The following is a 25,003-nucleotide window of genomic DNA, read 5'->3' as shown; positions in this document are numbered from 1 at the left end:
AGCCTCCGCGGCGAGAGGCGGCCCCGTTTCCTGGTTGGGAGTTGGCCGCCATTTTGGGCTGAGGAGCGAGAGCGGAGGCCGCCCGTGAGGGGAGGGGGGGGACGCGCCGTAGCCGCCGCTGCCCCGTCGGACGCCAGCACCCGCCGGGGGGTCCGGCCGCCGCCGCCCAGCGCGCTCCTTCTCCTCAGGCCGCGGGGCCCCACTGACATGTCCAGCATGAATCCCGAGTAGTGAGTGAGGCCGGCGGGCGGGGCCGGGCCGCGGGGCCCTGCGGGGCTCGGCTGGGCTGGGCCGGGTGGCGCGGCGCCCCGGGGCATAGGGGAAGGCCGGAGGTGGGCGCACAGGCCCAGCGGTTGCCCCGGGTCGGGTTACCGGCGGCCCATGAAAAGTTAATGATGTTTATCTTCCTGGGCCGGAAGGGGGAGGCTGCCGGGCCCTTCTGCCCTTGGCCGGGGGAGGGGGGCAGCGATTGGAGAATAAATGTATGAGGCCTCGGGGGCAGCCGGCTCCGCGGGCGGGACTGGGTTTCCCTGCCTCCTTGTTGGAGGCGGCTTGGGACGCTCACGGGTCCACCCTTTCTTCTAGCTGCAAGTCATGTGTGTGTCACATGGGTCTTGCAAAACACTCGGCCTTGGCCGGTTTGGCAATAGTGCGGCTGCTGTAGGGAAAGGCACCTAAGGAGCAGCCGACCCCGGAGGAGGAAGCGCTTCTGAATGGGAAATGCTGGGTTTCCACTTCAGAGCAAGAGCAAAAAAAAAAACCCCCAAAACATAAAGTTGGTGGAATTCAGCTGGACACGGAGTCCTCCTCTGCCCTGCTCTGGGTGGGGAGCTGGCTGGGGCCTCTGGCAGGGCTGGTCTCCTGGCAACAATCAAAGCAGTGTGGGCCCTCCCCCTCTTGCTTGAGACGATCCTTCCTGTTTGCTGTGTCCACTTAAGTGTACTAAAGAAGGGAATTTTAAGAGTTGGCTTTCAGAGTTGCCTACAGATAAGGTAGTTGTTAGTATGGTGGTGTTTTGGTGAATTTGACTACCTTCCTTTCATCATTGATGATGGCTGTTCACTTGCATTTCATCCTGCTGTATGTGGTGAAGCTAGTTTTGCTTTCTTGTCATTAGCACAACTGCAGCATGCAAAGGTAATTTTTTTAAATTGTGGATTTAATGTATTGATATTTGTTTCTCTAATAGAGATGAAAAATCAAGAAATGAATGCCTTTACCTAGCTTGCCCTTCTGCAGCTAGTGGCTGCTGCCCTATGCGACTGGCTTTTGAGTTCCTTGCTGCTTGTGATAACTAGAAGCATGCCGGTGATCTTGTGGGGAGAAGTGTAAATCATGGGACATTAACTTGGAAATCTGACCCTACATCTAAAATAAAGCTTCTTGAAAACTAGAATATGACTTCTCTGAAGCTGACAAGACTTTACATACCCTTAGAAGAGAGTATAACAAAGTTGCTGGTATGGTTTCCGTGAAACCATTGACCTAAACTTCTTTCTCATCAAGTTGGACTAGCAGAATATCAGGATGCCTTCACAGTTGCTATCGCTCTGGTCTCATTCTGGATTGTTAACTGTGTTGTTTTTTTGTTTTTGTTTTTGTTTATTGTTATGAGTACTCAAATACTAGAGGCAATGAAAAAGCTACTTGGCACCATTAATTTGGGAAAGTTTCTGAAAGTTTCCATACCCTTCAGTAAATACACTTCAGCAAGCTCATTTCAGCAGTGAAATTAACTTGCTTAGGGTGTTTTAATATACAGCAGGATTTAAGATGGAATGTTTTGTGGGGCCCCTTAGCAGTGGAACTTAACTAGTTCTAAGGGACCAAGGGGCAACTTCAGAAAATTGACAAGTAAAGTAACAAAGCAAAGATGAGGGACTTGCTAATATGAAGACCCTTGAAGTGCAAGAATTATTAAGGGGTTTGTTTTTTTTGCTTTTTTGGAGGAGGCAGAAGCGATGGGCTACTTCAGTTTGAGAGAAGTATTTTTCAGGGGATGATGGACTGTTGACAGGTAGTGGGTTTTCATGTAGCAGTCTTTCTTCCTAGTTGTATTCCCAGTTATAGGAGATCAACAATTACCTCTCTGTCAGAAAAGTCTTATATGTAACTAGGAAGTGACCCAGTGTGGTATTTCTGCATTATCTTGGTTTCTTTACTACTAAAAAGCCACTTTCACTATGAAGAAACCTATACAAACAGCTCAGGTCAGAATGCAAACTAGTTTGGTACTACTTAAAGCTTTTGCTTGGGATTGCTTGTATCTTTATGCATTGTATTAATTTTAAGGTGAGATGAAGTCTAAATTCTTCACATTACTGGGGCTTGGAAAGAGGGTGTTTGGTCTTCATGAGAAGGCACTTTCCTGCAGGTTTCAAGAATGTGACATTGGCTTGGCCACTTAAGGCAACAAAGTTCTAACTAGTTTATTGGGGCTAGATCTACCAGAGGCTTGGGTTGCTTAGGGCTTATGTCTTCAGGTCCTTGTTATGCTGCTTTGTGTTGGAGGTACCAAATACTTAAAACTTAAGGTTTTGGGGGTGAGGGTGGAGGGGGGGTTGCATGTGCTGAAGCAATTTCAGTCTTATCAGTAGACATTTCTGTCTGTCTGAATCATGCTCAAGCCTCTTACAGTTAACAAATAGGTGTTTCCTCATCTCTTCCTGTGGGCCTTGATCTGTTAAACTGAGCCTAGTAGGTGTTTCCAGGTTATGCTTAACCTGAGGTGGGGGGGGAGTGTCCCTTATCCAGTATGTAGGGGTTAAATTAATTGCCCAAGATATGAATGACCGGATTAAATTCCTTCTCTCACTTGAGAGAATTTGAACCTGCATACCCTGCCTCCCAGGAGACTAACCTAGCAACCAGACTGTAGGGTTGTTCTACATTGAAGAGATTCTAATATTTCTTGAAGGAGGGCCTAAATATCCTCTCATCTAGATAAATAGCCTAATGAATTGGCTGTAGTTATGTGCATGCTTTCTCTCTCTGACCCAGGGAATATTTAATTATTCAGTGCAACATGGAACAGCCTCAACTTGAGGTGTGTCTGTATCCTTACCCTGGGGATTAGATCGCTCCTGGAGAGGTGTCGGTTCAACTGTCCTCAGAGAAGAGAATTGCAAGTTGTGCATCTTCTAACCTTAGCTATTGGAAAAAGAGTGTGGGGAAGATTCCACACTGTCCTCTATTTTATTTTAGAGAGAAACAATGCACTTTCCTCAGTTTTTGAAAGTTTTTAAGTCTTAGTTCTGAGAGGGGCTGTGAACTGAACTGCACTGTGGAATTCTGCAAAATATTTTAATTTAGAAACCTCAATTTCTTGGTCTGAAAACAGAATTCTCCTAGAATTTATGTTGAAGTGGTCAAGAGGCTTTTTTTGTTTTTGTTTTGATTCTTTTAATGCTTATTATATTTTAATTTTTCCCATTACTTGGATATTTTATGGATAATAAATGCAAGAATGCCTGCTCAAAAATATTTTGAGGAACAAACACAATTCAAATAAAATTCAAGTATTATGGGCTCTTTGCTTGTAAAGTGTAGACAAAAAAGCTGAGAGATTATCTATTCTCTGATGAACTAGTCAATCAGACTGAAGCATGTGACAATGGGCTGAGGCTTTACTAATAGAATAGCTGTTACATGGTAACTGTTCATGTGGTGAAAACTGGTGCAAATGTGGGGCATGAACTGTTGCTGCATGTCAGCTGTTCGATGGTAAACCTACCCCCTTCCTAACTTGCTTTAATGTGATCATTTCTCTGTGCCCTTTGAATAAGATTCTTTGTTCATCTTTCACTCAAACCTTTGAAATTCTTCTGCTATGATGGAGCTAATAGCATGTGTTCTTTTTTTTCTTTTTCCTTCTTTCTGTGGTATATCACTTAGACTGCTTCTTTAGCAAAAAGTTTAATGAGTGCATATAAAATGACCCAGCCAACAGACCTCTTAGTTGGTTGGATAACAGAATAAAGACTGGAGAGGCTTTGATATTGCAATATGTTTCACTGCTCAAAGAATGCTCCTGTTTAAACAATGTTCATCAAATAGGAAAGCATTGCAAATGCAGACTTGAGAGTACATATGCAGTACCATACCAGCCTTGACTTTTGTAGGGAAACTGAATTATGATATCTGAGGTCCAGCCCGCATTGGGATAAAACTTGACTAGTAACAACTGTTGGTGCATATGGACTTTTTTTTCTAATGTGGATAAGGATCCTAAAGTTGTGTAGCAAAAGTTCTATAAATAAGTATTCCTAGATAAGTGTCTTAAAGGTGGCTTTTACTTGTTTGCAAATCTCATGACTTGTCACTGAGCATCAAAAATGCATGGAGTGACCACAGAGTCCTGTTTCCAACCAGATTTGGATTATGCTTGTATTCTCTTAACAAATGGGTGCTGGTTGGCACAGAAGCCCATGGTCTGCTCTCTACTTGGTTACTCCTTCACTATCACTCAGGTGCATGAATATCCCTGCTCCCAGTGTGTGTCCATGTGTACTCATGCATAGCTCCTGAAGGCTGCAAGAGAAGATGGGAGTGGATCTGTTTGTATGTTCCTAATATTTTACCCTCCCCTTGGACCCTCTAGTTTCTATTAATCTCTCCCAAAGATTCCCTATAAGCCTAAATGTTGGTGGGGGTGGGGGGATAGAGGGCAGTGAAAGGGGGTGGGGGGATAGAGGGCAGTGAAAGGGTCATCTAGGCTGCCTGTGTGTGATTTTGGGGGGGGGGGTTAATTGGAGTGATTCCTGGAAGAACTGTTCTAATTATACCTCCCCACCTAGTGTATTGATCCCCTGTGGGTTTAAACATGGCTGCAGGGTGCTTTATCCAAACCTCATTGAATGAGGTTTAGACAGTGCTGCAGCAGCCATTTTTTTTTTTCACCCATGCGAGGCCATGCTAGAGTGTTCTAATTGGAACATGTCAGAGCAGACTCAATTAAATCATGAGCCAGCATGTGCATAGGCAGTCCTAATGTCTGACAGACTAGAAACTTGGAGGCTAGTTGAATGAAACATGAAAATTAACTAAATATAACAGGACTTGTATAGGCACAGACTCTGTGCACTTCTTTTACACTGACAAAAGCATTATTACTTCTTTAATGTCTAGTCTACAAAATTGGTTGGTTGTTTTTTTTTTTTTGTTTTGGTTTTTTTTTTTTTTTTTTATTGAGATATTTTGGTAATAAGGCTGCTTCCACATGGAATGCACTTTGGATAGATGGAAAGAAGGACACTTTCCCCAGTAGTTGGAGATTTTAAAAGCTTGGTTTCTCATTATTTGACGATGCTTAATGGTAACCATCTGCTGTTGCTGCTACAGGCCAACCTGCATTTTGTGGTCTCCCAAATGAGTAGTAACACTGGCTTCCTTATGCAGGAGTGCAGTAGACTCATTTTAATTGACTTTTGGCTTGAAGGTCACTTTACCAGTAAGTTAAGTTGTACCAAACAGTACAACATTCTGCTTATATTTTAACCATAAGCTTTTTCTAGGTTGTAGAACACTACTAACTTGCCCCAGGGTGACAGTTGTGGTCAGTGTTCTGCTGCTGCTGGTGTTATCAAGATAGGCTCAAGACTCAAGAAAAAAGGTTCCTCTCCGTACTACAGAGGAAGGTGAAACCATCTGCAGTTTGTGCCTGTCTGACTGGGGTAAAATTCCTTCCTGACACCAAATGTGGTGATAAGTCTGACCTTGGGAGGAAGGGTTAGTTACTGTATCCACAGACCTCCAAGCTTTAATTTTAGCAGGAGCAATGGTACACCCCTGTCAATCCCTATCCTTGGATGCAGCCAACACCCGGTGCTTCTCAGGAAGGTTGAGGGAAGGGGGAAAACCCCCGATATGTAGCAAAAGGGGGTGGGAGCATAGATATTCCTTCCCTGGAAACCTGCAAAGTCCAGAAGTATTGGAAGTACCCATGTAGTGTAGGCATAGCAATTCACTGATTTAATGTTTGTCCAACCTCTTTTTAAACATCTCCAATGATGGAGATGCCACACCTTTCCTAGGCAGTGCATTTTGCTGCTTCACTGTTCTAATAATGACATAGGGTTTTCTTGGTAGCCAGTCCCTGCTTGGCAACTTCAAGCCATTGGTCCATGTCTGGCTCTCCCTCTTCATGGCGGCTCTTCAGATGTTTGAAGATTACTATCATGTCCCCTCCCAAGTAACTTTTCTGTAAGCTGAATATACGTATTCATCAGCCTCTCCTCATTTGGGTTGCTGTCCACGTGCTGCTTTTTTTTTCCTCTGTTTACCTGCCTCTGGACCCTCTTTAACTTTTCTCCATGTCACTTAAAAAATGTGGAGCCCAAAACAGTACACTGTATCCTAGATAACCTCTTGGTACATAGTGAAGAGGCAATATCACCTCCAGTGTCTTGTGCCTAATGCTCTTATTGAAGTGGCACAGTTTGTTTGCCTTTTGTGCAGCTGCATGACACTGCATGTAGACTCTGTTCTTGATCTGCCAAGGCTCCTAGATCCTTCTGCACAGTGCTGCCATCCAGCCAGTTGTCACCATTTTGCTGACTGAAACTGAGCTATTAACATGGAGATTAATGTCTATGCTGTAGAAACTTACAGCAGTGTTGCAATAGATATAGATCCTTCACTTTACTTCTCTGTGTAAGCTTGAAGGGGTAAAGTGAGTCTGTCCTGTTGATAACTGCTTTGTCGCAATAATTACAATACTAAAGGTGTTTTGGGACACCAGAGCATTTCCTTGCATAGAAGGGGCTTTCTTTTGCATCCATGAGATTTTGTTGGCAAGTTTTGAGTTGGAAGTAGACATCAGATCTGCAGGACAGCTGCAGAAGCCTTCTTGGGCACATCATTGCAGATCTAATGCAACTTTTTTAAATACTCAAACTTGAAACTCCTCTTAAGGGAACTGATTTCATTATAATTGACTTTGATTCTTAAGTATCATTGGGACAGATTTTCATGGTACTACTGCTTTGACTTCAGCACTAAGAAAAAGCCAGTACTATCAAGAGTTATTATAAATAACAATTTTCAGCAAACTTTTTATAAAAAATTTTTCATAGGGCCAGACTTAATTTTTCAGATACTAAAAGATTGAAATGTGCAGCTGGGAACCTTTCAAAATCTAGTAATTAATTTAATAAAAGGTTATATAAAAGAGTAAAGGCAAATTGATCAGACCTTAGGGTTGATCTTCAGTATGTTCTATCTATGATGTGTATACAAGCCAAGCAATTGTAGTAAAAACTGTTTCTTAACATGCAAGAACATGTTTACAGTGCACCTGCTTTCTCTTTCCTTTAGTTCTCTTTAGGAAAAAGCTAGCATGTGATAAGAATACTTCCCTCCTGAATAAAAGATGAACAAACTCTTGTTTGCAAACTGCTAGCTAATATTGAGCTACTCATTTTGTGAAAATAGTCAAGGTATATTCAAGTGCTCTAATTGTAAGTACCTTTCAATTGAGTCCAGGGCAGTTGCAAAACTAGGGTTTTACTGTTGTGTGTTATGATGGCTGTGACAGGCTGCAAAGTTATCAAGATCCTTTAAGTGCCTGCATAACTATTTGCACACAAATAATACTTCAAGCACTAATTTGGGTCTTACTGCAAGTAGACTTTTCTGGGGTTTTCATAGCGACCTAATGTGCCTCACTGTTAAGGGTCATAGTAGACCTATTCTGAAGGTTCTCACTTGCACCTTAAGTTAAAACCAACTGACTCAACAGTTCAAGTGGTTCTGCCTTATATCAGTGGCCTTCTTGCCTGTGAGCCTGTATGGTTGAAAGACCAGTAGTAGCCACTTCTGAATGTACTTTGCCCCAACTCAAATTGCTGCATCAATCCCCTTGCTAGAACTCCATTAGCTTTAGACTGGCAACTACTTGAAGGTAGGTGTACTAATTCTTTTTGTGTGTGTATCATTTGATAGTATGGGGCAGCAGAGCTGAAAAGGCTGAAGGGTGAGCCAGAACTGCAAAAGAGTTGTTCAGTCATGTACCATTATGGTTTCCTTGGTCTAAAACCTTGTTTAGACTCATTTTAACAACTTGCTGGGCTGCATTGGTTAACACAGACCAACCTGCACCTTGGGTCTTGCCATAGATCAAACATGAGCTCCAAAATAACCCCAATTGTGTGGTGATGATGTTTCGTATACCCTATATTCCACCTCTATACTTCATATCAGTAGCTAATTTAGATGTGTTTTGATATCCAAGGATTAATGCAAAACAAAAATCCAACTTTTTCCTGATTATACAAACATAGTCATCTTTAAGTATCCAAAAATGGGATTAAAAACTCTGTGTGTGTGTGTGTGTGTGTGTGTGTGTGTGTGTGTGTGTGTGTGTGTGTGTGTGTGTGTAAGCTGTATATAGGACAGCTAACATGACTTTGAAGTGGATAGCTTTTATACAAAAAAGGAAACCTTTGCTAGAAGTAGATCTGAAGCTTGCATCAGTGATGCTTACTGGCCAAAGCTCAATGCAGAAATGCCTTGTTACTACTTTGGAAACAGCACTGTGGTGAAAATCCTAGACAAAATCTTACTCTACAGTTTTTTGTTTTTTTTTAAAGTGGTGTGGGCATGGAGAAAATGCCACATCTAACTCTGGCTGAGTGCTCGTCTAAGAGGTAGTGCTAGGAGAAGTAACATTGTCAGTTGGACTTAAGATGTGAAGACCTTGATCATGTCTATATGGCTTCTCTTTTGACCCCAGGGTCTCTTCTGACAAAACAAGCTTGGACCACTTGCTCCCTTGAGTGCAGTGAAGAATAGTAGCTGGATAGAGTAGACTGGTCAGAATGTTTCGGGGCTTGCATCCAAACTGGGGGGACAGGAGGAATGCAGGAATCTAGGAATGTGTGTAAGCTAGTCCTTAAACTATCTTTAATATACTTGTAGCACCTTGCAGGTAAGTTTGTGGAGGCTTGTTCAGGGGATCAGCCTCCCAGCACTTGAAAATGGTAGCGGCAACACTGGAACTAAAGCTCATTTGAAAAGTTTTAGTTCAAGTGCTGCTGCCACCACTTTTAAGCACGGGGATGCATTTAGGAGCTAAGTGGAGCAAGGGCAGAGGCAGGCTGCCTACTACAGGCTCTCTGCCATGCTTCCTTTTGTCCTGGGAGCTGTGCACTGATGGTGCTTAAGGGTGCACAGATTTTTGGGGGCCAGTACCAGTAACTGATACTTAAGGAAGCCTATTGACTGATACTGATCTGATCTCCAGTACAACTGCATTAGGTGGGGCTGGGAACAGAGCTGTGGCAAAACTTGGCATGGCTGCAGCCTCCTTCCAGCACCATTGGACCCTGCTCTGAGCCCAGGTCCTGGCAAGAAAAGCACTGCGCAGCACTTATTCCAGCCTCCCCACACTGCAGATCCAGTGTTTCTCCCCCCGCCCTCCTGGGGTGCAAGCAGTGGTGGGAGCTGCCCCCACCCCAGTAGCTGTTCCTGCATCCCATGCCCCTCCCTGCCCTGATTGGGCAGTGCATGCCCCTGCCCCCTCCCTCTCCCTCACTGTGGGGTAGGGGGGGAGTGTTGATCTGCCTCTCCTGACTTGCCAGCTGGAGGCATTTCTCCACACTGCTGGTTTTGCTCTGCTCTGTGCTGTGCTGTGGTTGCGGCTGCGCATAGCACAGACATTTATCTGCCAAATTATCAGCCCCATTGGGCTGATGAACAATTTTCTTTATATTGGACCAATGCATCTCTAGTTGTGCTGCATCCCCTGCCCATCTAGTGGCAGGAGATGCCACTTGGGCAGGCAGGCAATGTGTGGGGCTAGCACAGGGCTTCTGGGATAAAAGGTGGTAGGGTAGAGAGTCCTGAGCCTGCAGTGGGCAGCCTGCCTCTACCCCATGCACAAATCTGGGGGGACCCATACCTCCCCAGGGTGCACAACAGTGGGGAGCTTCTGTGCCCCCTGAATGAGCTGCCCCAACCCCAGGTTCCCATTCATTGCCCTGGCTGGGCAGTGCCCCCACTCCCTCACTCACTTGAGGGGGCCTCTACCCCCCACTCCCCTTCCCCTCTACAGATTTACTGCAGGGCACTGCTCTCCACACTGCCCAGCTGTATTCCTGGCCATGTACATGCACACAACATCTGTGGGCCCTGGTCAGAATGCATAGTTATCAGTACATTATTGGCTACACTGGCCAAAAAAAGCTGATGGCTAATAATGTTAATTTTCCTTTTATTGGTGCTGATCTGAGATGACACACCAATATATTGGTGTACCTCTAGTAAGGAAGTATAACTTCATGGTATGCTTCCTTAGAATAGCTTATTCATAACTTAGTTCAGTTTCAAATGTTACCCCATGAGCTGGGTCATTTAGCCTGTGGCCTTGTGCATGATTCTTGCCACCATGCCAGGGCTTTTCTACCTGGAGCTGCCTCCACAATTTGGTGTCTTGCAGATGCCTGAAAAGCAGGGAATGCAGCCCTCCAACCAATTTAAATTCAGTACTCCTCCTGTGTGGAACTTGATGTTTGGAGGGCTGTACCTTCAAATGCTTGGATTCTTCTCGGCCCGGAACTCTGAATCCTGGGACATGCATGAAAAGTGTATGATTTGAGTTGAATGATCTTCTGGTTAGATAACAAGTTGTCTGGTCCTTTTTATTATGGAAGCAATTTATTAATTTTTAAAATGGCAGCCTAAACTTTAATATTAATGATCACTTTTTATAAAGAACTTCAAGTGCATCTGTTTGAATCTGAGAGAATAGTCACCCCCTTCCCTCCCTCAATTTGCCCAATGCTAGTGGAAATTCTAGTGCCATGCATATATAAAATGCTATATATATGTGTTAAGTGTAGCTGCAGAAAGATGCCCTATTTCCCTGCATTGTGTATTTTTGAACTGACTTCCCAACCCAGTCTGAAATGTTGTTTTTTACATGACTGTCACTACTAGTTTTGCATTTGATAGCATAAAAAAGGGAGTGATATCTAACTCTTGACAAAAACTGTGAAGGACCAGTTAAGCATACATCTTTCTGCTACTGTAACATTCATAATAATAAATTTAGTTTAACCCTACAATGTTGAAAGTGTTAGTCTGTTTAGCAGTTTGTTCTCATAAACCTTACTCTTCAGCAGGATGTCACCTCCTGTAGTGTATGGATCTTGCTTTGATCATTTCATAGTAAGACTACGATGTCATCAGTCAGCTTGAGACTTGACCCTGACTTAGTTTTGCTGCTGCTGCTGATACCTGATCTTCATTCTTCTTTACATTGTAGCTTAATTAAAACAAATGAAATGGTATCTTTAATCCTTTTCTTGTGTAAAAATCTAAGAACATGAGGCTGTCCAAAATTCGTTAATGGAATATAGGAAAACCTGTTAACTAACAAAAGATCAATATTGCAATGGTAACGCTTCAAATCTGGCATGGTGTTAAAAGCAAAATAACTTTTAAAAGCGATCTGCTTTAGTTGACATACTTGAGTTTTCAGATGTGACTTCTTAATATCGCCGATTCCAAAAATATAAATGCATTAATGTAGTGGTAACTGGAAATCCTTTGCTTTTATACTTTTTTTACAAGTTTGGGAGCCCTTTCATTAACTCAGTTGCAACCCAGTGCTTTGGATCACAAGGGTTTAGGGTAAGGATATCACAACTGATAAATGAATGTGCCTTATGGCATTACCCAAATTTACACCAGGTTTGTGGGCTTAAAAAAAGAAATCAGGCAGTAGCAAGCATGTCTTGATCTGAATGGGAAGTTTGAGTAATGTGGGATATTGACAACTACTTTCTGTTGTCTGTGATAAAAACAAACTAGCCAATGACTAGTTACCTGCAGAACAGTTGTACAACACCTACTTGTTTGCCTTCTTTTTGAAGTTCTATGCTTAAGGACCAGTTTAAAATGGACACTAAAATTTGACAGATTCAAGTTTTTTTTACTTTAAAGCTTTCTATTCTGTACTGGCCAGGAATATGGTACTGATCTAAGCCAGGAGTTGACTCAAGCTTCTGGCTTGAGTCCTAAATCTTATTACACTTTTTTCATTCTTTATCAGGTGTGATCCACTGCAGTTTCATACACTTGTTTTCAAATATGAAGCAACAAGACTAATAACAGAATGTGGCCTTTTTATTTATTTTTTGCTACCTTATTTTTGTTCATGTTTATACAATTAGTATGAACGTGGATATTAAACTTCTAGTAAACTGGATAAACATACCCATTGCATGGTAACACTAATTTCCTCGGCTGACACAGTTCCAGTGTGTTAAATAAAATTTAAAATGAATAAAACAACATTACATACATATTTATAAAATATGGTTGCAACACTGAATCTTTATTACCAATATTCTTGAACCATTTTCCTCTGGTACCATTTAAGCAGAAGTCAAAAGAATTGAATAGTGAACATGAGGGATCACTGGTTCACTAACAAAAACAATGTTCTAAACATTTTAGAAGATCAAACTTTGGCAGTCTATTGGTATGAGAGAGATGAGTTTGTCTCCTCTAAATCTTAAGTGGTGTATAACATCTATCTTTCTCTCTTGCAGTGACTATTTATTCAAGCTACTTCTGATTGGAGACTCCGGTGTTGGGAAATCTTGCCTACTGCTTAGGTTTGCTGTAAGTTCAGTTCTGCTTCCAAAATTTCTGTCTTAACACCTGCTTAAAACCAGTTTAATTCCATTGAGTACTGCTATATGACTTAACAAGAGCTTGTATGGGGGAGAGAGGGCAAAGGGCTTGGGGTACTCTGTTTATTCCTAATAGCATGTCTCCACCTGACAGAGTAAAAGAATAAAGTAATGATATCAATTTATGTATTGCTCTTAGCCATGGATAAGTCATAATTTCAAGTGTAACTTAAAGCAACAGCTCTTTGCTCGATTCAAGTGTGTGGGGCTTCTGTCTGTGTAGGTATTTAAATTACTTAACTTACCTGTGCTCTGACAGGCATTTCACTATTTACCTACTGGGCAAAAGTGCTTATGATAAAGTTGTCCAAAGTCTTTTAAAATGAAACAATTTAGAAATCAAGGAGAATTTTTGCAAGTATTTTCAAATTCCAGGTTGCATACATTGTTCTGATAACATTTGAACACTGTACCTTCAGCTTTGAGAGAATACACTTTAAATGCTGACAAAAACAAAATTTACACTGAACAAAGACTGAAATGCAATTATTAGTACCTTTTTTTAAAGAGGTGGCTGTACTTCTGTTCTAGAAGAAAATCTAGACTCTGACTTAAAGGTTTGTTTGAACTTTTAGCAGTGCTGTGAAATGGCAGACTAATAATAATTCAATAAAATAGATGGGACCTGGGGTGGAAGAGGGCCTTCTATACACCCTCTGCAAAATGTGACCTTTACCTGCTAAAAATTAATTGCTTTTCTTAACTCTAGTCAGAACAAATAGACATTGGCTTGGGCAGAGCATACTTTGGTGGCAGCATAATGTAAACTTTTCTGGATGGTGACATGATGAAAAGCTCATCCGTACAACCAGCAGTTGCCGAGTCATTGTACAAATACTTGACTCTTTCTGTCCCTAACATTACAGGAGTCCTTCTTTCTCAATAAAGCAAACATCACTTTAGTGATTTGACCTGCACCTGTGCAATGCATTTCTGAGGTTCCCTTCCATGCCAAGGATTGCTATGGGTCCTGTAGTGCAGTAAACAGCTAGGCGTTTGCCTGACCTGATCCCCAAGCCTTAAGTGCTTCTGACTAACTTGGTTGGTGTTGGGACAAGCCAGGAACCACCCAGTAGAATTAAATCTTCCATTTTAATAGGAAGAACATGGAAATTGCCACAATCTAGGAAACTAGGCTTACAGCAAGAGTATAGTGGAGTATAATGGAGAATTACAAGCCCCTTGCACAGAGCTAAAGCCATTTATTGGGTTCATGTCTGTATTGGTGCCAAAATATTTAATTCTAAAGCCTGTCACAGTCTACTCTCCAGTTGCTCCCTGTTCATCACATGCCACAAACAGGCTGCCCATGTTACTTGTGGCAGATGTACCACAGCTTGGCTACTATAGAATACCATTGCTCTTTCCTTTTAAGTTCTTCTGCACAGATGTTTGCTGCTTACATTCATCCTCAGGTCTAACTTCTTGTTGTCTGGTTCCTTCCCTTCATGGTGGTTGTGGGTTGGTTTGCTTTTTGTTCTACAGCTCCAGTGCTGATAATGAAGATATAAATTGCTTAGCTCACTGATTCTCCGTGGATTGTATTGTTAAACTTCTAGTAGGATGCAGTTGCCTCAGCTGACTGCAGACCTGTATCATAGGAGCTAGGTGAAATAGCTGCATTTTTGTGAGTTTATCTTTTTGACTACTTCATACATTTCATAGACATTAAGGGCTGGAAGGAACCTCAGAAGATTGAGTCCAGCCAGCGGCCCCCCCCCCCCGCCTGCTCAAAGGGCAGGAAGTCAGCTGGGGTCATAGGATCCCAGCAAGATATGCACCCAAATGTTTCTTGAAGGTGTTCAGTGTAGGTGCTTGAACCACCTCTGCAGGGTATTCTAGACCTTGGGGGCTCAGACAGTAAAGAAATTCTTCCTTATGTCCAGCCTGAAACAGTCTTGCAGTAGTTTTATAACCATTTGACCTTGTCATCCCTTGGGGTGCTCTGGTGAACAAATGTTCCCCCAGATACTGATGGCCACCCCTGATGAAACTTATAGGTGGCCATCAGATCACCCTTGAGCCTGTGCTTTTCCAGGTTAAAGAGCCCCATGGCTCTCAGCCTGTCATTGTAAGGTCTGTTTTCCTGACCTCTGACCCTTTGGTGCATGGCTGTTCTGGACTCTCAAGTTTCTCCCCATCCTTTTTTGAATTGTGGGGCCCAAAACTGGACACAGTACTCCAGCTGCGGCCTCACCAAGGCAGAGTACAATGGGAGAATGATGTCCCAGGATTTTGCTTGCAAAGCATCTATGGATGCAAGCCAGTGCTTTGGTCACTCTTACTAGCTGCAGCATCGCATTGCAGGCTCATGTTCATCTTGTGGTCAATGATGACCTCCAAATCTTTCTTCTGTAGTGCTAGCCAGCGTAGCACTGCTGAGCCTATAAGGATGCTGCAGGTTTTTCCTCCTGAGGTAGAGAACCTCACATTTTTTGTTTTTGTTTTTTTGTTTGTTTGTTTTTTCCAACTGAAGATTTTCTTCTGCATATCATTAAGTAATAATTCTACTAACTTTTACACAGTAGCCAACTACAGTAGAAAATAGCTCCTTGGACCAGATCTATTCAATGTCTTCATCGGTGACTTGATTGATGGCATGGAAAGCACCCTGTCCAAGTTCACAGATGAATACCAAATTATGGGGCAAAGTTGACACACCAGAGGGTACGGAACAGATGCAGGCAGATCTGGATAGGTTGGAAAGATGGGTAGAATGAAATAGGATGCAGCTCAAGAAGCTATGCCACTGTAATTGCCTTTTTAAAAAAAAAAAAAAAAAAAAAATTAGGTCCCAGCTATAAATGGTAATAAAATTGATACTTGGAGGCAGAACTGCTTAGGAACCTAAAGAAGGGATGGCTGAACATCCCTAACAGTAGGGTTTCTAGTAGGACAACTGACTGACTTGCAGATTCTTCACTTCATTAACAAGACTGACCAAACTTGGACAAAGGGGCTTTGGTACAAGATTTAGACTCTTAGCATTTTGTAGGATGCTTTTTCAAAAGCTTCTAAATGACATTCTTAAAATGTGACTTAGTCTGTCAGTAGGACTGAGGATCCTTGTTAATTGCCCTATTGGACTACACACTTGGTGTATAGCATAGTCCATGCCCCAAAACATAATGTTATAGAAGATGGTCAAATTAATGTATTTTGCTTGACTTGTATAGTTGTCCTACTTCCTTACAGGAGAGAATTTAAGATATGCTGACTTCTGGTGATCATTAAATGCAGGTTTGGCTTTTTGTTCTAGGATGACACATACACGGAAAGCTACATCAGCACAATTGGTGTGGACTTTAAAATCAGAACTATAGAGTTAGATGGGAAGACTATCAAACTCCAAATAGTAAGTAGTCTGACTTGTCACTGTGGCCTGTCTGTTTTGTGACTAGTAGATGACCTCTATTTTTATGTACACTTATTTGGTGGTTAAACTAGGGTTTATGTAACATATATAAATTGTGCTACACACAAAGGTTTATCATGATTTTAGTGTTCATCTTGTTTTGATAAGATTGTCTACTTGTGCAAATTACAATACTTCTAGTATGCTCAAGTGGTGTCCTTGAAGATGCTTGTCTTCAGACTTTGTCTGCTTGGAGTTGGGGATTGTAAATTTTAGTCAAACTTCCTTATCTTATTTTTTTCCTTTTCCTGTATGTTACTAAAGGACATCGATGTTTGCTAAATCAGAAATGATCTCAAGACTCAAATGGCATGAACTCTGCAACACCTAATGATATTTTTCAAATGCCCTGGACTCTGCGACTTATGCAAATAACAGTTATGAACTTTTGCAGACCTTTTTCATAGTGGTGTTTTTTAAATGCAGAACTAACCAAAGTGATGATCCTGCGTCAACTTGCATCTGAGGCCTTGCAGAAAATTGAACTAGAATGTCTGTCTGAATTCTAGTTTCTATGAATTCTATGGCTTGCATAGCTAGCATTAAATTCCCAATTATCAAGTCTTCCAGATACTAGAGTAATGTGAACACTTCATTTCCTCTTTTCACTTGCAGTAGGGGAAACCAATTTAAGGGCTTAATGGTTCATGCTTGGTACTTTGTCTTACCCAACTTTAAAGCATTAAGAGCAACCTGTATGTATCCACTTGCTTATTACATAACCCTTGGAGAAATTTGCTTGCATACTGGCCAGTACTGACAAATGTAGTGATACCAGACCTAACTAAATCCTAGCAAAGCAACGCAAAAGCATTCTGGATGACATGGGTGAAATACAGGTTTCAGGCAAATCTATAATTCCCTTTCACTTAAATGTTCACCTTTCACTAGGAAGCTTAAACAACTTCTGGTCTCCAGAAAAATCTTTAAATTAAACTTCAGTGTTCTGGGATTGTTAGGGTTTAATTTCCCCTCCACATGCTGATAACAAACTTCTGTTCTGGTCAGATTTGCATCTTTATGGCACATGTGCAGGGTATACATCAGAGGTGTCTTTTGACTTGACAGCCATACATCAAACCAGAAAGACTTGCTTATAAACATTATTTGACAAATGAAGGTGCCACCAATGACATGTCTGTTTACATGACTGTCTGTTTATTCTTTGGCTTAATAGGTTCAGTCCTTGTGTTTTAGTAAGTGTTTAAATCTCTTCAAATCTTCTCCTAATGTTGGATATCTAAAAATTACTCTACTCTACTCCCAGATATGGCAATGTTTTATCTACAATGGTGCGAACTTCCCTGCCAGACAGAATCAGTCAAGACCTCTGTCAACTTGGAATGTTTCAGGATTTCTATTGCTACAAAAACTTAGCTTGTTCCTGAAACTGATCTGTGATTTTTTTTTTCTTTTTTTTTTTACTTTTTTTCTTTTTTTGAAAATGTCCAAACAAAATGTTTGGGTTCGGCCAAACAAATTGGCGAAAGGTCTCAAGATTTACAAATTTGGAAATGTCTTAAAGAACAGCTTTAACTGAAAAATGTTAAGACTGTCACTGGCCAGGTTCGAAGCAGGAAAATTCTGCTTTTGGTAAACTGTTGCATTTCCAGAACGGACTGAAGCCTTTGGCTGGGCTGCAAACATATGTTGCAGCCAATTTTTATGCTTTAGCAGTTGGTGTAAACTGCTTTGTGAAATTAGTGATAGACTGGTCATCAGGTGCCTCTCTTCTGCCTGACTTTTTTTTTTTTTTTTTTTCTTCCCCCCCATACTTGCTAGCTTTCTTTTTGTTTGGCTCCTTTTGAATAGAACTAATTCTCAAGGGGAAGAGACAAGTTTTGTAGACCAGGGTTTTTTCTTTCTCCATTTGAGATGTGTAATGATTTGCAGGAAGTCGTACTGTGGAAGAGCCCAAAGTATAGGGGTAACATAGTGCATCATCCAAAGCAGTTGCACTCCATGTAAAGTGCATGAAATTTTGTCCTATAAAATGTAACTGTTTAACTGTTGAACCTAGAGGAAGCAGTGGCTAATATAGCAGGCTACTCCCAACTTGTTAAATGAGCAAATGGCCTACTGCATAACTGAACTCTAATGTCTTAGGTGCATAATATAAGTTGGACTTTGCTGTGAACAGTTAGCATAGACTCTCACAAGTACAGCTTGCAAGACAAGGGGGTGTTGCTCCTGCTAGCAACAGTAAGAGCAAAACTCAAACTTTTTGAGGAGGAAGTATATAGCATCAGTTTGAGCAAAACCCAGCTTTATGCGGAAGAATAACCTTATTAGAAACTCCTAGGTCAAACTGCTTGAAATTCAGTTTGGCCACTTAAGGAAGTAGTGCTTAGAACATTTAAGGCATTTGACATAAGGAAATTACCCCAGCAATTGCAGGGGTAAAATAACACCATTGAAGTGCATCTGTAAGGGGCTTTCCAATGTTCTAACTACTTGACTTGCGTAATTAATACATGAAGGATAGCAGGTGTCTGAATTCATGACAAACTACACTGTGTTGCCTAAATCTTTTGTATTAGGAAGATAACTGAATATGGTCAACCCCTTCCCTGCTCTGAGGAGGAGAGCTTAGCTTTTATTGGCAGGGGCTTCTACAGTCTTAAAGGAACTTTTTACCTGTATGGATCTAGTACTTACTTGGCCTTGCCCCTCTTCTGTCAGTGTGCTGTCAGCTAGTACAAAACTAGGCTGTGCTGTGCATTTAGATCTCCTCCTATAAATTTTTCAGTGGAGAATAGGACCCATAAGATGGGTACACATCTTCACTAGCCTAGCTGGCACAAAGGGGCTGCAGCAGAACTGTGACTGGCCAAAAGCATGTTAAGACCTACAGGGAAAGTAAACTTTGGCTTTTTGTTCCTAAAATGATTAACTAGGTATTTTTGTTGAGTTTGCTTGCATCTGTCTCTGGCATGCCCTTGTCCTATTACAATAGAAAAAGGTCAAAGCTGACAGACTAATAGAAACTAATTCCAAATCAGTGTCCCAGAGGCAATCTACCCAAATACTACTTATTTCCTTTTTGAGCAGTCTGGATCAGGTCTAGAACTTTTCTAGATGTAGTTGACATTGCAAGTGTGATCTGTGGCCTGAAAGCCTTAAGGCAGCTTAAGGTGGGTTGTTTTAGTATCACTACTACCTTCACATTGGCCTGGGATAACCTGCCTGCCTTTAGTTATCCTTGTTTTCAAAGTCTGAAGAAAACTGCCCAATTTGTCCCTTTATGCTAGCAAGGCAATAGTTTTGTAGTTTTGGTAGTGGGCCTGCAGAAAATGTCTTAAGTAATTGGATTCTTTCTTTATGCTGAAGGAAATACTGTGGTGGTGTCAGTAACATGAAGCTCTAGAAATTAGACTAAGCTGTGTTCAGTTGCAGTTAAGGTTGTATTTATCAAGCAAAATGGGGGTGGAAAAGAGAGTTCTTCAGCTTTTTTTCAGTGCTGTTACTTCTTTATACTTGATGGCAAGATCCATGTGGTAATTATAGCTGCATCCTCAGTGTAACTTGCACTCTATTTGTAGTGGGACACAGCAGGGCAAGAGAGATTTCGAACCATCACTTCCAGTTACTACAGAGGAGCCCATGGCATCATAGTTGTGTATGATGTTACAGATCAGGTAAGTTCTAAACTATGCAGTATTAAAGTGTTCTCTTAGCAGCTTTACCTACTGAGCATACAAAGCCAGTTATCTTTTAGATGGTGACTTTATTTGGCTCTTGTACTGAAATACTTTGGGTTTGGAACTAGTATTTGGAGGAAGGATACCTTACTGCAAAAAAAAAAAAAAAAAAATCCATCTCTTTCCATAATGCACCACTTAGACTTTAGTGCTTAAGTCTCGTTTTAACAGCTCACCTTTTTTGGGTGACTTGCGTCCATAGGGGAGGGATATGCAGTTAAAGGCAAGTTGCCTCTTTCAGCAGAACTTCTGGGTTATTGTTAATGCACTGGCATCTGCAGAAGCTTCAAGCTTCCATGAAAAGATAAATGGAAAAATTGAATTCCCTAACTCAGTGGAGGAATACATTTCCAAGGCCCACTTGCTCCTTTATGACAAGTTTCTTTGATAAAAAATTTCTGTGATAAGACTTGATATAACCTGCTACCAGAGTGATTTGGTGTCACTAGGTATGTTATACGTCTGACTAGATGTTTTATGAAATAGCCTTGTTGGCTTGATAGATCTACAGAATGTAACAGATATATCCAGTCAAACCAATCTTGTAACAATTTGATAGCTGCTCAAAGGTAAGGGTTAAAAAAAAGTCTCTGTTCTGATGACCTTTGGGGAGAGGGTAATGAAGATGGGCTAGAGCTCTGTAAGCTCAATTTGCAGCACAGGAAGCAAGGCTTTTTAGTAACTTTCTCTAATTTGACTAACTGCTCCCCAGTCTCATGTACGATTCTGCTATCACCTAGGCAGAACATTCCTTTAATGTCAGACTCCTGTAATAAAGGGCTTCCTCTTTTTTCCAGTTTGGCATGTGGTCTGATATGTACTTGCCCTTAAAGAACAAATAAATACATGTGCTGTTTTCCAACTGCTTGGTGCCCTAGTATGGGAAGCCAGTGGGGTTGAGTGTTTATTGGGTCCTGTCTCTGTCTGGAGGAAAACAGTGGAGTACTGGGGATCTTTTCAAGACTTATTTTTGCAGTATCTGAAAGCCCTGGAATATGAGGGACAATGGTTAGGCCAGAAGAACTGGCCTGCGGCAGGGTTATTTATACTGAGGCATAGACTCCTCCTTGTGTTGGAGTCCTAACAGCTGGAAGGCAAAATACAGGTGTTTGAATTGTTTGCACATCATCCCTGGACATAAAATGTACTTGCAGCGAACTTGCCAAGATTTGAATAGTTCTAAATCATCAGATGAAAGATGATAATGCCCTTAATGTGATCCTTTTTTTATCTTCTAGGAGTCTTTCAATAATGTAAAACAGTGGCTGCAAGAAATAGATCGTTATGCCAGTGAAAACGTAAACAAGTTGTTGGTAGGGAACAAATGTGATCTGACCACAAAGAAAGTAGTAGACTATACAACAGCAAAGGTAGGTCGGCTAGATTAAAGGACCAGCATGTAAATGTGCTTTTTGGGACTTGCGACACTGGAGTCCATGCTACTTGCACACCTTGATTGATGCTAATGGAAGCTATGCAGGTGCCTTTTAAATGCAGACCCTCATGGTCCTCAAGGGCTGCCCAGGGCACATGATCAAATTGAGGGAGTGGGATGGCATGAAACCAGTAGCTCCTCTACACCTGTGTGGAAACTACATTGTATAGCTTCAAGCATGTTCTGAGCCTTCCAGTGAAAGTACTAAAACTTTATTCACTTTAATTCACAGGAATTTGCAGATTCCCTTGGAATTCCATTTTTGGAAACCAGTGCAAAGAATGCAACAAACGTAGAACAGTCTTTCATGACCATGGCTGCCGAGATTAAAAAACGAATGGGTCCTGGAGCTACAGCTGGTGGTGCAGAGAAGTCCAATGTTAAAATTCAGAGCACTCCAGTCAAGCAGTCTAGTGGAGGTTGCTGCTAAAATCTGCCTCCCCCTTTTTGTCCCACAACAATGAATTTGCAATCTGAACCCAAGTGAAAAAAAAATTGCCTGAATTGTACTGTATGTAGCTGCACTACAACAGATTCTTACCGTCTCCACAAAGGTCAGAGATTGTAAATGGTCAATACTGACTTTTTTTATTCCCTTGACTCAAGACAGCTAACTTCATTTTCAGAACTGTTTTAAACCTTTGTGTGCTGGTTTATAAATGTGTGTAATCCTCGTTGCTTTTCCTGATACCAGACTGTTTCCCGTGGTTGGTTAGAACGTATTTTTGTTTTGATGTTTATATTGGCATGTTTAGATGTCGGGTTTAGTCTTCTGAAGATGAAGTTCAGCCATTTTGTATCAAACAGCACAACAGTGTCTGTCACTTTCCATGCATAAAGTTTAGTAAGATGTTATATGTAAGATCTGATTTGCTAGTTCCTTCTTGTAGAATTATAAATGGAAAGATCACACTATCTGATTAATAGTTTCTTCATACTCTGCATATAATTTGTGGCTGCAGACTATTGTAATTTGTTGCACAATATGTAACAAACAACTGAAGAAATGTTTAATAAATATTGTACTTATTGGAAGTAATATCAAACTATGGTGATTTTAAATATTGTCTTAATTCTTATGGCTAAGGGGGAAACTAGGCTTGTATTGTGCCCAACATTGATATATGCAGCCATGGCAGTCCAGACCCTCAGACCAAATGCCCTTCCCAGCAAATAAGTACAACTGAAGACTTGTCAGGGTGTGTTAGGCATGTATACTGTACCTGGAACACGACATAAGACGAATATTCATGGGAGTATAATGCATTCTGAATGTACAGTATTTTCCCTACCTTGGTCTCTGAACTTTAATTTATTTCTAAAGGACTTAATTTAGGAATTCTTGTCTACTTTGCTGTGTAGAGGTAGAAAACAGGTGGTTTTTTTTTTTTTTTTCCTTAATGTTGAATGACTTTCAAATTTAATAATTCAAGTTGATGTAACGGTCTCTTCTATCCTGTTATTCCCAGACTCTTAATTGAATACTGTTTTTGACTTAGTGCAGCAGCTTAGTTTATTCCTCTCTGCAAAGGGATTTGAAGGGATGAAACTGTGGAGTAATCTTAAAACAATTAAGTGGGGAATCCACCAAAAGACTCCTGTACCTCAACACAGAGGAGTTTAATTTAAAAACAATTTGAAGTTAACCAGCAGCAAGGTGTGGTGACTAGCTTATTGCAACTAAATGGACAGTGGGATGTGATTTTTTTTCCTTTTTTTTATTTTTATTTTTTATTTTTTTGTACAGAACTAATCAAATCATTAGTGCCTGATGTCTGACTATATATAAAGCCACAGGAAGCTAGCCTATAACACTTCCTATAAAGGTAAAAATGTTCAGCTTTATCTAGAACTCCAGTGTTCAGCTTACTTTTTGTAAATATAATCTCATGTTAAAATGACCTTGTAGACATTCCCTTTGTAGTAGAAATATACCCCATGTGATAGCAAAATTATAGCGTAGGTATGTTGTGAGGTGCAAACTGAAATAAACCAGTGCAAACCCCCTCCTCTAAAATATGGGGAGCAAATTCTGGGGCAACAGCTACTTTAAAAAAAAACAAACAAACAAAAAACAAAGCTTAGTTGCATCCATTTAACAGGCAATCCTAATTCATGTGTCAGTAAGTATTTCATGATTAAGTTGAACCTCTTTTTTTGTTGAAGAACCTCGCAATAAAGTGGTGTACTTTGTATTATAGGTATGTGCTTGTTGGATCAATTCATACTAATGTAAAGTGACCTGTTCTTTTTAAAAAGCGGGAGTGGCATTTGGGTGATCATTGCTAATATAACCGGGGAAACGAGCCACATCTTTTTGAAGGAGGGGTTCAGGCAAAACATTTCCTTGAATGAGACTGCATAAGTGAACTCATTTATTCCTAAGTGTTAAGATGCCTGCTAAATAATGCAATCTAAAACCTACTGTTAATATACAGTAATAAAGTATTGCAAAACCAACTTTGGGCTATACCATTAAGTTTTTGTTCTGCTAAATGACTACAGTGGGCTTGGTTCCATTTATGGTTTCTGAGTGCTAAAACTTGAGGGGAAGGGACTTAACTATGGCCTTGCCGGAAGAGAGATGGAGAACATCAGAATGTCCCTTTCAACCTAAGGGATCCTGATTCCACTCAGTGGAGTCAGCAGGGCTCCCAGGAACTTGCATATTACGGTACTGTGCAAGCCTGTCGTGCTTAAATGCAGCTGTACTGGTATTTCCACTTGGTCTGTGCTCCCTGTAACAATGCTGCTAGGAATAAAGCTCATTTGAGATATAGCCAAACAGTACTTCTTCCAAATCCAAGGCACCTAGTCTGAGCCACTATTCTGTTGGTAGAACCTGGAAACTACAACCTTCGGATAACAGCCAGAACTCAATTCTCTAGCTACATCCAGGCTATACTCCTTTCCTCCTTTTGTGGTGTCATGTGGCAGAAGTCAATAAGCCATTCTCTTGTCCCATCAAATTGGGAGGGGTCTGATTTTACAACTGCTTCTCCATGAAGGTGTCCTTTTCTTGAAACATTGGGAGTCAAGAATGGTGGACTACATAACCCACAGCAGAGGGGAAGTGCTTGTTTCACTGAAGATTGCTCATTCCATTACAGACTTCCTCCACTCCAAGTTCACTGGCTGCCTCCTGCAATCTAAAACCTACTGTTAATATACAGTAATAAAGTACTGCAAAACCAACTTCAGGCTATACCATTAAGTTTTTGTTCTGCTAAATGACTACAGTGGACTTGGTTCCATTTATGGTTTCTATGAGTGCTAAAACTTGAGGGGAAGGGACTTAACTATAGCCTTGCCAGAAGAGAGATGGAGAACATCAGAATGTCCCTTTCAACCTAAGGAATCCTGATTCCATTCAGTGGAGTCAGCAGGGCTCCCAGGAACTTGCGTATTACAGTACTGTGAAAGCCTGTCATGCTTAAATGCAGTCAACTACTGCAGTCACTTGTACCTGATTTCCCTCAAACTGAAGGAGTGGATCAGTCCAACATCTTGCCGAAACCTTGCAGTTCTCACCTAAATACTGACTTGTGCTCCCTACCCAACTGCAAGATGAAATGCCTATTAATTTCCCCACCTCTCTAAACTACTTGACAGCTTCTCTTCTGTTCTTTATGTCCGAGATGTATCAATGTGGTGTATCTTCATTTGTTCTCTTTTGTGCTGTCCTTGCCCCTATTCCCAGGGACTTAAGTGATATAGAAGACTTGCCATGAACCTACAGCCACTGTCTAAGCAT

General features: G+C 41.2%; 1 protein-coding gene across 1 annotated transcript; it reads left to right on the top strand.

Annotated features, from left to right (window-relative positions):
• RAB1A (RAB1A, member RAS oncogene family) lies at window positions 1-23,709 on the top strand. The gene is made up of 6 exons (XM_090050846.1): window positions 1-230; window positions 12,555-12,627; window positions 15,958-16,053; window positions 19,656-19,751; window positions 21,053-21,184; window positions 21,482-23,709. Exons 1-6 carry the CDS (start codon window positions 208-210, stop codon window positions 21,677-21,679), a joined length of 618 nt encoding a protein of 205 aa, XP_089906972.1. The 5' UTR covers window positions 1-207; the 3' UTR covers window positions 21,680-23,709.
• Window positions 23,710-25,003: the final 1,294 nt, after the last annotated feature.

Source organism: Crocodylus siamensis, chromosome 1 (assembly GCF_052110815.1).
Source record: "Crocodylus siamensis isolate JL-2025a chromosome 1, ASM5211081v1, whole genome shotgun sequence".
NCBI classification, from domain to species: domain Eukaryota; kingdom Metazoa; phylum Chordata; order Crocodylia; family Crocodylidae; genus Crocodylus; species Crocodylus siamensis.
This window is presented reverse-complemented; position numbering and strand designations above follow the sequence as displayed.

Bases quoted from the DNA above. Each gene is read 5' to 3' on its own strand.
- RAB1A (XM_090050846.1), top strand. From the start codon at position 208: ATGTCCAGCATGAATCCCGAGTA. The intron at 231-12,554 runs GTGAGTGAGGCC...TCTCTCTTGCAG, and splicing joins TCCAGCATGAATCCCGAGTA to TGACTATTTATTCAAGCTAC. The intron at 19,752-21,052 runs GTAAGTTCTAAA...TTTATCTTCTAG, and splicing joins TGTATGATGTTACAGATCAG to GAGTCTTTCAATAATGTAAA.